Genomic DNA, 15,390 nt, shown 5'->3' with positions numbered 1-15,390 from the left:
GCGGAATCAGAAGAAGGAATTGATCGATACTGTGGAAAGCTCAAGAAATTCTTTCAAAAAGGAGGCTGTGGTTTGAAATCGCTTAAATTGCACATTGATCTAATAAATAACTGTGTGGTCCCTGCTGCATCTGATGATAAGCTTCTGTGACAGCTATGGTTAGTCATCAAACCTGTCTGGGTAATGAGACATAACATCTTGCAACAAATAATAGTTCAAGCAGGTGACAGTGAGGAATTATTGAACACATGGGAGGGAAACTGCTGCTGCCCAGTGTGTTTCTGCCCAGCTCTGTGCCTCAGTTATGATTACTGGGTCTTTAATCAGATGCTGTGTTTCTTTTTTGTCCCCCCTGAAATCTGAACAGTTGAGAACAAATGTTTGTTTTCCTAATCTGCAAAGGCTGATCTGTTTTGTCTTAACCAGTGCACAGTCAGACCTTATACAGGGAAGGCTAGTTTTATTTCTGCCCACAAGGTTTAGTGTTGTTGTGTGTGTGTGGTTGCGTGTATTGTTTGTGCACAGCGTGGGAGCTGCTTTTGGCAGCGTTTCAGCCTTTTGTTTTCCATGGAGTATAATTTCCTTTCCCAAGAGAGACCGTGTGTAAAATGTAAAACGCTCTGTGTCTTTTCTCTCTCTCTCTCTCTCTGTGTGTGTGTGTGTGTGTGTGTGTGTGTGTGTGTGTGTGTGTGTGTGTGTGTGTGTGTGTGTGTGTTAGAAATCATGGACTACATGGAGCGTCTGCAGGCACTGCGGGAGATTGTGAAAAAGTTTCCTCCCGTCAACTACCAGGTCTTCAAATACATCATCACACACCTCAACAGGTAAAAATGAAAGGCAACACACACACACACGCGTGCACAGAGTACATTCCCTCTTGTGTGTTTCTTTATCCATGTTTTTTTTAAGTGAAATGCTTGCAGGCTTCAAAGTCAAAATGGCCGTATACCTGTGGTGACAGTGAACGCATCGCTTAAACTTGAAAAGAGCCGCTTGCAGATATCATTTTAACTTCCTTTGAGTTGAGACCACAGCTGTACTTTGTAACTGCTGCAGCGACTGAATGCTAATTATTTCTTCGCAAATGTCTACATAGTTTGCAGATACAGAATGAGTATAAATCACTCTGAAACATCAAGCAAAGTCTGATTTTGTGCCAAATATCGATCATGACTGACAGGACATGGTTGGAGATGACATCTAGTGAACGGCAGCGCTACAGTTAATGGATAAAACACAGGAGTGAAATGTTTGTCTTCTTCTCTGGTTCTGTGTTAGTTTAGTTGACATCCAGGGATCATTACTTAATTTGTTAGCTTTCACTGATAGAGCAAGCAGCCCTGTTAATGTAGAGACAGCAGCAACATTTCTTTCAGAGCTTTGAGGTTCATTGGTCGTCATGCAAGAGGATTTTTGTATTTTTAGAGCTTCTTTACGGTTTGGTGTTTGTGGGCAAGACTTAAAAAAAAAATAGAAGCCAAAACACAAGTTTCAAAGGGTCAGAGTCATATGAGAGGACCTGAACACATTTGAATTAAACAGCAGTGTTATCCTGTGAGATAAGTAAAGAGGGAAAATGTCCGACATGAAATGAAATTCTAAACAACACCCATGACTAATATAAGAGGCGGACAAGGTGACCTAACATTAAGCGAGACATGAGATGAGAGACTATTACAGCCTGTAGCTGCAACACAGGGTGATGGTGAACAGACACAGACTGCCGAGCAGCTTTAAGAGGGACGGTTTTTCTACCAGGTGCTAAAATGAAGTCACTCTGAAGCTGGGCAACGGCATGCAAATCCCAAAAATTAAGTTGGGGAGGACACAAGTTGTGATGAATTGACAGTTTCTGCGACACAGATGGTTGAAAATTAAAAAAAGAGAAAATAAAGAACATGAAATTCACACAACATGAAGCAAAAGCTGCAAATAAGACATTAAACTAGGAATGCATCGATAAGTGCAGACATTCCTCATGCTGATCGATGTCGTCACTCCATCACAGAATGTGGCTTTTATCCATGTCTCCAGCACCGTTCGCTGCACAGCACTAGTAAACCAGCAAATAATATCTTGAAGTTTAAAGGAACACTTCAGCTTAATGGAACAGCAGCTGTCAAAGTTTGAAACACACTAAGAAAGAAGTCGTTCTCTTAATAAGCACCGAGCTCCACTGACAAAAACAGTCCCTCAGAAAAGTGGGTTTTTGCATTCGATTCTGTTCACAGCTGTACATTTCTCTGCTCCTGTGCCATTCGGGGCTCCTGTCAGCTTGGGCGCACGCCTGCTGCCATTTGCTGAAGATAGCACACTGACAGTGAGCGTGTACCTCACGTAACCCCACTTCAAAGGAACCAGACTATCCCCTAAATGAGTGAAAAGCAGTGAAACGGCATAAATCATGTTAGAACGGTCTTACTAAATTTACTGAATATTGCAATAGCTCCTCACTAAGTAACTGAATACATTTAAATGTGATATAAGAGTCCCACATTGTTCCCACTTTATAGAGAATATAGCGAGGTATGTGTTAATATCATGGAGTGCTAAAATCCCAATGCATGGTTTTTGGTTCGTTTGCACACAGTAACCAAGCAGAGTATGACAACTTTAAGACAAACCGTTCTGCTTTTCCTTCTTTCCCGTCATCTATATGCTGTTTCAAACAAGCTCCACCCACTTATTGTTTAAACTTTCTGTTTATGAGCAGCAGTCAGTCGGAAGGAAGTTGGCTATTTAATTAATAAGGATTATTTTGAACTGTGAATCATGCTAAGCCACTCCAGAGTCCACGAATAAAAATATGGAGCCTGAAATGAACATCACGAGTCCACTTTAACTGACAAACCTTTATCTGCTTTCTTATGTTTTTAGCAGTTAAAGAATAAATAAAAAGTCAAGGTATTTTTCATTTCCTTACGTGCTGTCACCTTAGACCACCTGTTTTCTGGAGCTGTTGTTTCCAGTGTTGATTTAACTTTGAACCTTTTTATTTCCCCGCAGAGTGAGCCAGCATAGCAAAACAACCCTGATGACAGCCGACAATCTGTCCATCTGCTTCTGGCCCACGCTCATGCGGCCCGACTTCGAGAACAAGGACACGCTGTCGACCACCAAGCTGAACCAGGCCGTCATTGAGTCCTTCATTGTACAGAGCGACTACTTCTTCCACGGCGGCGAGGTGGCCGAGAGCTCCAGCAGCGAAGGGACACCGCCCCCGCACTGCCACAACATGGTGGAGGCCCTGCTGCCGCTGCAGCTGCCGCCCCCCCTGCAGCCACAGCAGATCCAGCACACCCTGCCCCCTGACCCGCTCATATAAGAGCCAGAGGAGCATGCTGGGAAGTGAAGTGGAGGGTGGTTGTTTGCCCGCGCTGCCAGCCGCTTACGGCCGACAATTGCAGGTCATCCTCTGCTCTACAAATAGCTGGCGGGCTCATAAAAATGGAAAATAAAACAACCTGGTTGCTGATTTTCGGGGGATTCATCAGCTGCTGTTTGTCATCGACTTGGAGGTGAATGAGCTTTGGGGGTTTAGAGGCGCATCGACCATTTGTTGGATCAAACCTAATCTGTGAGACCTGCTCATCCTGTGAGGAAAATCCTGGATTAGAGAATTACAATCGCACGTCACCTTTTGGAACTAATTTTTGTATCTGACTGCCCCCCTTCATGATACAGAAGCTGAAAACCGCGAATGAACCGCTTTGATTTGGCACATAGTGACAACACTAATCGTTCCACAGGGTCAGACACAGACTCTTGGGATCCCAGGACACACTCCTACCTTTAACCCAGACGGAATAGCACATTGGGGGCCAGAAGTCCCTATTAAGCACCGCCCTCCTCATCCCCGCTCCGAGATAAGAGAAAAGGGAAGTTGAATCCCTGCGACTGCAACTCAAATGTGAAATTATCTGATACGGACTGATTGGCGGACTCATTAGCTGACTTGACCGGCTACCTAACTAACACACATGCTGACTGTGAGGATTTCAGTCTTCCTGCAGGTTTCAGCACAGGAAAACATTTCTTCTTCTTTTGTTTGACCTTTGTTCATAAGAAGGAAGGAGGGATCAACAAGACACTAAAGGTCAAACACACTCATGGGCGCGAGATGAAGTCAAAGCCTTGTAGAAGAGCTTTTCAGTTTCAGTGAGGTGGCAGATGGGTGCGCTCTCACTTTTAAATCCTAAATGACAAAAAAAAGAGAGAAAAAAAACAAAGAACCCCCTTCCCGCTACATGAACTTTGACCCTCGTCAAGGACAGCACATGCACGATTTGTGTCAAAAGTCCACATGCCAATTTCATGTCTGTTTGCTTAGCTCTTTTTTTCTTTCCATTCTTTTCATTTTTTTTAAAACAAAAATATTTTTTGTAACGTCAGATATCGACCCAGCTTGTGTGTTTGTGTGTGATGATGCTGATGATGTGTGTGATGGTGTATCTGTGTGAACTGACCTGTGGTTTGTATCGCAGCCACTTTGTACCTTCCCATCATGGGGAAGGAGGGGATTCAGAAGGGAAAAAGGAACGGAGAATGTGGACTTTTGGATTTGTGATGCTCCATGTGAGCGAGTCGTCACACTAACTGTTCCTGAGTGTCTCCATAGAGCCTCGAACTGTTAATGCACCGCCTCTCAATCGGAAGGGACGGCAACCCCTCGACGATGGCACATGAATAAGGAAACCACTACGTTGCGATGCATTCTGGACCTGTTTGGTTCAAGGAGGCGTCTTCCATGTTGGGCTTACTTCCTAGAGGATGCTTTACATCTTTTCATTTCCATTTTTTTTTCATTCTCCCGTTTCTGTTGGTTTGTTGAAATCAAAAGTTTGCATGTCTCTGTTTTTGCCACTTAGTGAAAAAAAAAAAGAGCTTTAACGTTAAAAAAAAAAGAAGAAAGAAATGAAACTAAATGAGCTCCTGTTCAGATTTGCATTGTTTTATCTGAATCTCTTTGGGTTAACGGGAACGTTTCAGAAAACATTTTCGGGGTTTTTTTGGCATTTGTTCTTTTTCCGCCGTGCAAGAAATCAACACTTAATATCATATTTTTGGTTATATAGTTTTCCCTAAATAGAGGAAAGAAGTATATATAAGTATATATAAATATATAAAAAAAATATCAGCAGCAGAAGTTGCTGATTTAGTGAACTACCACGGGGTACTGGACTATAATCTGTCAGAAGCTATAATCATATTTCTTTGTGGTTTGGGTGGTGTGTGAGTGTGAATGAGAGAGTGAGCGTGTGTGTTTACACAGGGGATGGGAGTGGGTTTGATAACAGATGGTTAGTTTTGAACTCCTCTTTGACCTGTCCAACGCACACACAAATAAAAATCTCATTGCTTTCTTCGTCTGCGGCACACTGAGGGAGACGGAGGCACATAAATGAAGCCTCTCGTGCTGAACATAAAGCCCCGTAGAGGATATCTAACTCCTTATTTCTGGTCTTCTGTCCATCTGGATCCAAGTTCTCCTGTCTGCTGTGTAATAATCATTTTTAAGCTTTTCCATGAGCTGAAACGTACAAGTTGGTAACAATTTGGAATAAAATTCTCATGAAGCGAACAATTACATTTTAAAGGTATATATTGCACTTTTTGTAATTAAAATATGCCAATAAAATAATGCTATATACTACATAATAGTTACAGTATTTAATAAATAACTATTTTTGTAGTCGGGGGGACTAAATCTGAATGCATCCATTACTGTTGATGTGTTAGAAACAATAAAGATAATAGCCACACTTTTAATCTGCACATGCCAGCAAAAGTCAGAAATATATGTGTGCAGGTCATTTCAATTTTTATAGAATATAGTTGTGTCTTATAAACAGTAAGTGAATATTAATTTGGTTTATTTGGAAATTTAATTGGCACCAAAAACAACATCTTTCCAGGTCGTGTCCTAAATCAGCCCCTAAAATGCTTCTGTATTCTGTAATTATAAAGTCTATATTAATGGTACTCTCAATTAGTTTATGTATTTATACGAAATAATATGTAAATATTTGTTTTGAGTGTGTTTAAAAAGCTAGCCAGATGTGTTATTTGTGGTCGCTGTCTGTGAGGATGACAGATACAGGTTCAAGGCAGGTTAAACTTCCTGCTAATGGTGCAGCACGTGGATTCAGATGGACAGAAACACATTTTAGGCAGCAGAAATGACCTCGGTTTAAAAGCAGCAGCCAAAAACTGTCAGTGAGCTTGACGAGCAGACACAGAGTGAATGTCGGTGTAGGTACTGAACTGAAAATGTCTATTTTTAAAGGGTTTTACTGTGGTGAACCTGAGACTTCCACTAAAATGTCCTGCTCGCGTGCAGCTGCTGTGCTCCTCATCATTTTTAATTCACTTTAATAAACTTTTTCTCTTTTTTTCCCCTTTTTGAAGAACCTTTTAAAAAGTACTTTCATTTATAATTTAACCCACTTTTATGAACTTCCTCTCTGCACTTTCTGCTGCCTTCTCCAGCGCTACAGCCAAGCATTATCCCTCAGTGAATGTCAGCATTGAGAGACGAGTCAGTGATATAATGTAGTTTTGTCCTGTTTTGGACGCCCGTCTCCTTCTGTGTCCTCGTTGCACTCTTTTCAGACCTCATAATGGCTCACTGCTTTGTAAAGCAAGTCTTGTTATTTTTTTAGTCGGTGCTCAAAAAACTGGTCTGTTAGACATTAAAAATGTCATGTTTTTAATTGTGGACAATTATGCAATTAACAGAACCAACTTAGATGATTGGTTTCGCATATGACCTTGAGATAAAACAAGTTTTACTGAGGGGAAAGGAATGGAGCCAAACACCTGTCTAACCTCACATCACAGGTCTGATTGAGAGGGCACTTTGAAGGAGACCTGCATCTATAATGGGGCAAATATTTTCTTCTGAGATGTGAGCGATGAGGTCAAAGCTGTGCTAAAGGAAGAAAATATTCAGAGCGGAAGCCAAACCCTACTTTACAGATTTTATGATTTTGGACAGAGGAGGATTTTGAAGGGCACATTGAAGCAAGTGAATAAGTGAGGCTGGGAGAGAGTGTGAGAGTGTTTTTCCTGGGGGGCAGGGCTGAGGGAGGGTGGGGTTCAGCTGCTAGATGATATAAGACTAAGTTCGTCTGTAGTTTTCCATCAATCAATCGACTCTTCTTTTAATTTACCTTTTTTTTCCCCAATAAGATCTGCCTTTATCCAATCACACCAGTGTACAAACCAACTGACTTTTAACATCCGCTGTATTATAGTAAATAAAAATGATTTTCAGAAATGGAAAAACTCTAAAAGATCTTTTTTTTCTTTGTTTGCTCTCCATAATGTTTCCAAATAAAGATTCTTTTTTCCAAAGTTGTCAATCTTTGTTTATATTTCTGTATATTTTTATAGTCTTATAATAAAAACCAAAACGTGACATGTAAGTGTTTTAATAAGGTTTCTTATCGTAGGAGTCGAAGCAGAAACGAAATCGGTGCTGGCATTTCCAGCACCTTTTAAATTTTTTTTTTTTTTTAATAAGACAACGGCTTAAATGAAGTACAAGTAAATTAACCCTGTACTTCATAAAGTGTGTTTGTGTATTCATTTGCATTGTGACTGGTCACAACCATGCTCTTATTCTGTGATGGTGTTCTGGTGAAGGTGTTTTAAATTTGTTATTTTTGCTAATTAGCAGCGGTGCAACGTAATGACTAAATTCCTCCTCACAATTTAAGCGGTGGGTTAAATTACAAAAAAGATCTTTTACAAAAAGTAGATATTTATTCTGTAATTCCATAACAAACTGTAGCTTAGCTTCAGCATGACTTATATGTAGGAAAAAATGATAGTGAAAGAATTAGCTGATAGCAGTGATAAATGTTGAGCTTTTATCATTAATAATTGATTAAAAAAGTTCTTATGGAATATAGAAATCAAATTATTGAAGTGTAATTTGAGTAGAATACTTTTCGTATTTTTGTTAACGTTTTTTTTTCCTTTCGGGCTTCATGCTAAGCTAGGCTAAACCTACACTGACCTATCTCACAGATAAATATATAAGCTTTGAATAAACCTGTCAACTACAATGAAGCTAATGCAGCTGAACTCCCTTGTTACAGTACTTGTCAGATTAGGGTTATCTATAGTAAATGTGATGTCCCTTTAAGTAAAACAAGCAATTAAACATTAAACTTGGGGTTCCCAGGTAAACCATAAACATAGCAGATGTGACAAAAGAGGCATCTGTACTCAAGATGTTCAGAAAAAAACAAACAAAGGCCTAAAGAATTGAATACAATTGTATCAGAATGGTTTAACTAACGACTAACCATTACTGGACCATCAAATAATAATAAAAATAATAGTGTGTCTGAAGGCTGAGGGCTTTGTGTACTTTATGTTTTGCTGATATATATATTTTTTTGTATATTCAGTAGAAATTTTGAATTCAGGTCCTTGACATGATGTTTTAACAGGAATATATACTAGTACTTAAGCAATTAATTATTCTCCAACCTCTTAAGCATTAGTCCAAAACCGTCCCTCCAAACAATGTTCTTATTAGGCTGCAGGGTTACCCTTATTTACTCTTAGATTATCAAACAAAATCTGAACGTTGTACTTGACAAAGTTGGAACTTTTTATGAGACATCCTGGTTTGGAATTGAGTGAAAGGAACTTTCTTGAAATCTAATGGAGTTAAAGTAAAAAGTAGCATAAAATGAAAGCACATATAAAATTGTTACAGTGCTTAAATATGCCTTTAATCATTCCTTTTTTGTTTGTTTTGTTTGGTCTTCTTCATTTTTTGTTTTTTTTTAATTTTCCAACATCAGTGATAAAACTCATGATATTTATTAGGTCACAAAAATGAAATTCGTTTTACCGGTTACAACTCTTGCTTCCACCAACAGAATGTAAAGTGCTCCATCTGGTGGTATAAACCTTTACACATCAGCATCTTCCCTTACTGAAAACACATGCACATAAAAAAATCATGTAAAACCTCAATAACGATCAGCATCGTGCCTTAAATATCAGCAGCTATGCTTACTGACAAACAGAACACGACTTAATGAATTGACTTAAGTGTGTCAATTATCATGACGAATAAATTATGGATCATATTTCTTTCTTTTATACTCAGTTTAAAGTCACAGGAAATTGGATTATTTTTTGTCATTAAAAATAAAATTATATCAGTTGTTCCATTAATTCATTACATCAATGTTGAGTGCTTGATTTGCTGCAGCTATTAATCATATGATTAATACTGACTTATAATAATTAGTGTTACAATAAGGGCAAAAAAAAAAAACGTTACTTCAGAGGCACTTTGGTTATGCCTAATAAATCATGATTAGCATAACATTTAAATATAAGGCAGTTTATTTGCCATACTATTAACCACTAAGCTTATTTAGATCTTTTTTTTAACGTTATGTCAGCATGAATCCACCCACAACCCCATCGCGTCTCTCTATAGGAGGCCCTCTGGTGGCCGCGGGATGTTCTGCAAGTGCTAGGGTCGCTTATTAGCTTCATATATAAACTAGCTTAAAGGCTCTGTAAATTATCTATATATGATTTTTTTTAATATACATTTTTGTAAGCATAGCGAAGATACAAGTTTCCAGCACTTTACATTTAATTTCTGTTCAAGAAAAAATACGAAGAAGAGGAAGAAGAAACAGCCACTTGACCAACATCTGAAGTAAATGTAAACATTTTGAATGCAAGTGTCAGAGGCTAGTAATAGTGGACACACACGAGCAGTTCATGTAAGATTTTTGTAGTTAATATTGTTCCCTTTGGAAGTTTCTTCATACACACAGGAGTTTGTTTGTTGATTTCTAGCAGTAAACGAACAGGTGAATTAAGAGAAAAAACTGCACATGCAGCCACTGAAAGAAATGAAATGCGCCGTGAATAACTGATGTAAAGCGGCCTTTTGTCTCCAGTTTCCTACCTGAACTTACCTTCTTGGCAGCAGATGGTGCTGTGGTGTCAAAGACGGCAGACAAAGTCTGTTGTTGTCTGTTTGGGCATTTTAAATCACACAATTTCCCAGATGTTAGTGCTTGGTGGATCAAACTCTGACAGTGCTTTTCTGTGTTCATGTTTCCATCAGTTTTAGTTGATGGAATCACCAAAATAGAATCAACCACCCCCCGTGGTTTGGAGCTGAGATGCAAGTAGCTACAGCCATCTGTAAAACACAGTAGCACTGTTTCCTGTTTCTGTAGAAGATTACTTTCAGATCCTGTTCATCTGCTGTAAATCATTTTCTAGAACGGCTACTTCTTCTTTTGTCCTCTGCTTGTTCAGTCTCTTCAAAACATTGTACACCATGACAAGACATGCCACGTTTTTGGCAGATTAATCTTTGGGAATCACCCTGGTGGTGCAAAAACATTATGCCTGTCAAACAAACAATTATCTAAAAAATAGTCAGGTGCAAGAACGAGACTGACAATGAGTGAAAAAGCAGCCAGTGTCCAAAGACAAACTTTAAAAGACCTTCAGTAGCCTGGATAACTGCTGACAAGAAAATCTGGCTTTTTGGAAGAAAAATATAAAAAAATACTGTGTTTTGCACAGTATAGTGATTTCCTTACAGCAATCGGTAAAAAGTATTTGTCAGCAGATGTAGTGGCTCTCTTTCCATCCTGGAGTTAACAAAAAATTGCACTATTGATTTTGAAAAAAATGTATTTATTTGAGGTTTTTCAACGTGTTTGTTACTATCTGGTGAATTATTTTTGTGATTTTCTTGCATGATATGCTTAGTATTGCAGTAATATATATTGCGAATATACTTTGCGATTTTTTAACCAATTTTTCTGCTTCAAGTTATGTCCGCAAAGTTAAACTTTGTAATCTTTTGTTTCATCCGATAAGATAAACGGATCTTATCGGATCACTTGAACCTGCAAAAAATGTTGTAATAAGATGACGTTAGTCTGTCATCGGTCCTAGTCAGACTGATGGCAACATCATATCAACACCTGCATTTATAAATGACACAGCAATTATTTGCAAACCTTCAACAATCTCTGAGTGATTGCAGTCGGTCCAGATCAGACTGTAACTGTTTGCAGAAAGGCTAACTCTGATTAGGAGAGTGTGCAACATCCTCAAGCTCATTTAGTCCCCCAAGTTGCAATAGGTGACAGAATGTGATCAAAATTTCAGTCACCATGTAGCCACCAATTTTCTGTAAATGCAGTGACATTGCTGTCCTCATTTCCCTCGTCTGACTGAGCCATTAGCTTGCTCTGAAAAAGGAGGTAGCTGGTTGGTTGGTTGGTTGTTTTTTTGGTTGAGCCAATTAAATGTAAATTTCCTCAGCTAAAGTTACCTCAGGATGGTGGTGCATGAGATGAGCCCTCTTGTCCATAGTATTCCCAGAATACTTATGTTTGTTTTAAAAAATATTGATACACGGTGCCTGTTTCAATACATTATCACCCACCAATAACTGTTACTAGTGGTTTATATGTTGTATAAATGCTTACATTTAGGATTTGAATGCAGTTTAAAAGAGTCTAATGCAAAGACTACAACCTAAAGAAACACACAAAATACACACAATTTAAGCTTGTTGCTGCATGTTGGCAGTATTATCAGACAATGAAACTACACCTCTTCTTCAAACTTGTGCTTTGAGCTGCTATTATGCATATGCAGTAATGTACTGTGTATTAACCAGGCATTTAGTTAATACACACACACACACACACACACACACACACACACACACACACACACACACACACACACACACTTTCTATCTATTTCCCTATGTGTTTAAAATTGTAATGCATTTCTTGAAATAACTTTTAATATATAAAAATTTATGTGAGACTTTTTGTTTTTCTTATTAAATTTCATAATTTATTTATTTATTTATACTTTATTTATCCCCAAAGTTGGGACATGTTTATGTTACAGAGCTTTTGCTTTGTGAGAAACCTGTGTAACATAGAATTTGGTGTTAGGGAATGTGCTGTACTGTGCTGGCTTCCCTCATCTTCCTCTGCACTTCCAGGATTGTCCAGTGGGGGGCGTTGAGGACTTCCTGTGCTCCCTATGTGTCCTCTGGCATCAGAGGAAAAAAAGAAAAGAGAGAGAGCAGCTGCTTCTCACAACCCAGCCTTTGCGCTGTCATCCTCCCCCCTCCTTTCTCTTCTCCCTCAGGAAGGGGAGCACCACACCCTGTCAGCCAATCAGAACTCAGCTCCACCCTCTCCATCACATCATCTCAGTTTCCAAGGTAACAGGGCGACCCCTCTCTCTCTCTCTTTCACTCCCTCTCTGTTTCCAAACTGAAAGGTGCCGCATCATCATCATCATCCCTCCCATCCGTCCTTTCACCCCACCGTCCCATACTGAGCTGGTGGCTAGTTTAGCTTTAGCCTCTCCTGTGTTAGCATCATCTCTGTCTCTCGCTCGCTCGCTCTCTTTCTGCAGTGGGATTGCCACAACATCAACGGCACCTCCCTTCTCCTCACTCTGCATCCTCTAACGGAAAAGCAGAGAAGGAAGAAATGAGATGGACTAAAGGATGAACAGAGATGTGGTATGTACTGCTAAACCTGCTCTCTGTTGCTCTGAGTACCCTTTCTTCTGTTTTGACTACATGAAAGGGTGTGTGTGTGTGTGTCACTGTAATCCTTCCTGGAATGCTGATTTAATAAGTTGTGTGACGCTCTCGCACCCAAACTGATGCAAATGAAAGAAAGAGAGAGAAAAGGAAATGGATAGAGGGAGACAGAAGCAGAGGGAGGTGACTCCCAATCTCTGCCTCTCTCTCTCTATCTTAGCTTTTGTTATGGAGGCCTGTTCTGCAGAAGCTCGCTCTGCCTGCTGCATACAGAAAGAGGGCAACACCTCTCCTTTCTGTTCCCAGTCTGCTCCCCTGCTTCTCTTACTGCTCTCTTTCACCTCATATCAAAATCTGGTTTGCTACCTTGGCAGTTTTAGGACCTGGTGCCTGCTTTTGATGTTTTTGAACACTCAGAATGTTTTTAGGTTCTTAATGCAAAATGGGGCTCAAACAAAGTTCTCATTCACTTCCACTTAACCCAGTCTAACAAACAAATGTAAGCATAGTCGGGTTTCCTGTCTCCTGTTTGGTCTGTCTCCCTGTGCTGTGTTTGAAAATGAAGAGTTCATTATTCACATGTTTGATCACTATAGTTTGCACAGTATCTCATTGCAAGACAGCAAAGTGCTGTGCATACAAAAGGCTTTAATTCCTGCAACAGAAATGTAACATTGTCCTTTTCAGGGGAAGAATACAGGACAGTTTTTTTGCTGAAAGGAGCATAATGTAAGCAGATTTGTAGTACTGACAGTTTCTCAAAGTGATGGAAGTACAGTGCTTTAAAAAAAGTGTTTGTCTCCTTCCTGATGACGGATCAAAAAAACTTCAGACAACCTTTAGTTTTAAAATGTTGATTTTATTTATTAAGGGAAAAAGTAATTGCTCCCTTTGTTAAATCAAGGGATGGATTAAGTGTGATTAACCACATTTGTTTTGGAAAGCTGAGGTTAATAATCAGTAGCCACACCCAGGCCTGATTACTGCCATACCTGTTTAATAAATTATCTCATAAAGCATCATTCCACGATCTAAAGAAACTCAACAGCAGATTAGAAACAAAGTCACTGACACCTGTCAGTCTGGAAAGGGTTACAGAGAACCCAGCGAGAGCCATTATTCACAAATGGAGAACTTTTTCTAAGAGCGTCTCAACATATCACCGAGGAGGTCATAGAAGAATCCAGAACAACATCTAAAGAACTGCAGACCTCACTTGTCTTAGTTATGGTCAGCAGTCATGATCCAACAGGAAAAACGATACTGAGCCAAATGATATCCACTGCCGACCAAAGCCAACACAGTCTCAAAGGCTGGTCCCACATTTGCCAAAAAACATCTTGATGATCCCCAAGACTTTTGGAAAATATTGGCGAGAAAAGAAAAGTTGAACTGTTTGGAAAGCTCGAGTCCCGTTACATCTGGCTTATAACTTATAAAGCATTTCATCAAAAGAAGATCATACTCACAGTCAGGCATGGTGGTGGTAGTGTGATAGTGTGAGGCTGCTTTGCTTCTTCACGACCTGGTTAATGTGTCGTAATTCAGGGAATCATCAATCTTCTCACTAAAACATCAAGTCCTTACTACATGCTTGGAAGCCCAAGGACACTTGGTTTATGTAGCAGCACACTGAGCTGAAACACTCAAGCAAGGCCTCCTCTGAATGGCTCAAAGTGTAATGTTTTGGAGTGGCTTAATCAAAATCTAGACTTAAATCTGGTTGAGATGCAGATAGGTGATAGGTGTGCATTGCTTTTTTCCCCTTAATAAATTCACTCATGATTTAAAATATGCTCTTTGCATTTATCCAATTTATCTTTGTCTATTATTACATTTATTTTTCATCCTATGAAACGTTTAAGTGTGACAAATATGCAATAAATAAGAAACCAGGAAGGACGAAAATACTTTTTTACAGCATAGTTTTATAGAAATTGTTGGATGCAAAACAAAAAGTGTGCATTTCTTCTTTTTCTTTCTTCTGCTATCAGTTTAACTTGATAGGAGGGACATATCTTCACATTAACCAAATATATAGTGTTTATTTGGAGCATTTATTCGCCATTAGTTACAGCACAGGGTGAATTCCAGTCCTGTGCTTAGAGTTTAGATTTCAAACATTATTTTCCATGTATTCAGATTTTATTGTGGATTCTCTGATGAACAGGGTTCAGATAGATATCCCATATTGGTCTATATTCTGACAAAGAGTGTTGTTCTTTTCCATTTTTCCTCACATCAGTTCAGTTATGCTTAATTGCGTCTGCTTTTTTGTCGTTTTTTAACTGTGTTTAAGTCTGAAGTTGTTGTAGTTGTAGACGCAGACCGTAGACCGTACGATTTCCCGTGTGCCCGTCATTAGCATTGTTTCCTATTGGTTAGCTGTATAGTGTTCGTGGTCAGTACAATCCAGATCACTGCCTTTGTTTTCCACTCCACAGGATATGATGTAACTATCGCTTGAGCTGTAAAACTGGACTGAGAGAGAGAAACAGAGATGCACAGAAGCATAGACATCAGAAGAAAGGTGATGGAGGGTGAAGTGGGTGTAGGTCGCTCTTGTTAAAGATGGTTTATAGGATTAACTCCAGGCTTAAACAAAGAAGAGAGGGAAGAGAAGAAATATGACTCCTTTGCTTTCTTAAGGACTAATCCTGAACTAGCTTTAATCTTATGGGGTGATGATGACACTCAGAAACAGTAACCTTAAGAGTTTATGTTGGTCACATAGTGACTTAGAGCTGGGTAGAAAGCAAAAGTCTCATTATCATGTTAAACTGGCCTCTAATAATAAG

At 39.3% G+C, this 15,390-nt stretch overlaps 2 protein-coding genes across 3 annotated transcripts in view; both read left to right on the top strand.

Moving 5' to 3' along the window:
- Positions 1–7,359, top strand: part of arhgap5 (Rho GTPase activating protein 5) — a 57,921-nt gene extending 50,562 nt beyond the window's left edge. For both annotated transcript variants that reach the window (XM_085440667.1, XM_085440666.1), the window contains exons 6-7: positions 719–824; positions 3,007–7,359. In XM_085440667.1, the coding sequence (XP_085296793.1) occupies positions 719–824; positions 3,007–3,325 (425 nt within the window). In that variant the 3' untranslated portion in view covers positions 3,326–7,359. The remainder of the gene's footprint in view (positions 1–718; positions 825–3,006) is intronic.
- Positions 7,360–12,326: 4,967 nt separating this feature from the next.
- The window catches only part of akap6 (A kinase (PRKA) anchor protein 6), a 238,045-nt gene continuing 234,981 nt past the window's right edge, over positions 12,327–15,390 (top strand). The window contains exon 1 of the mRNA XM_085440867.1: positions 12,327–12,568. The gene's annotated coding sequence lies outside the window, so the exon portion shown is untranslated. The remainder of the gene's footprint in view (positions 12,569–15,390) is intronic.

Source organism: Copadichromis virginalis, linkage group LG19, assembly GCF_057382275.1.
Source record: "Copadichromis virginalis isolate Kocher_CV1m ecotype Utaka linkage group LG19, C_Virginalis_male_GT1.1, whole genome shotgun sequence".
Lineage (NCBI taxonomy): Eukaryota > Metazoa > Chordata > Actinopteri > Cichliformes > Cichlidae > Copadichromis > Copadichromis virginalis.
Note: the sequence above shows the minus strand (reverse complement) of the source record. Positions and strands in the feature narration are given on the sequence as shown.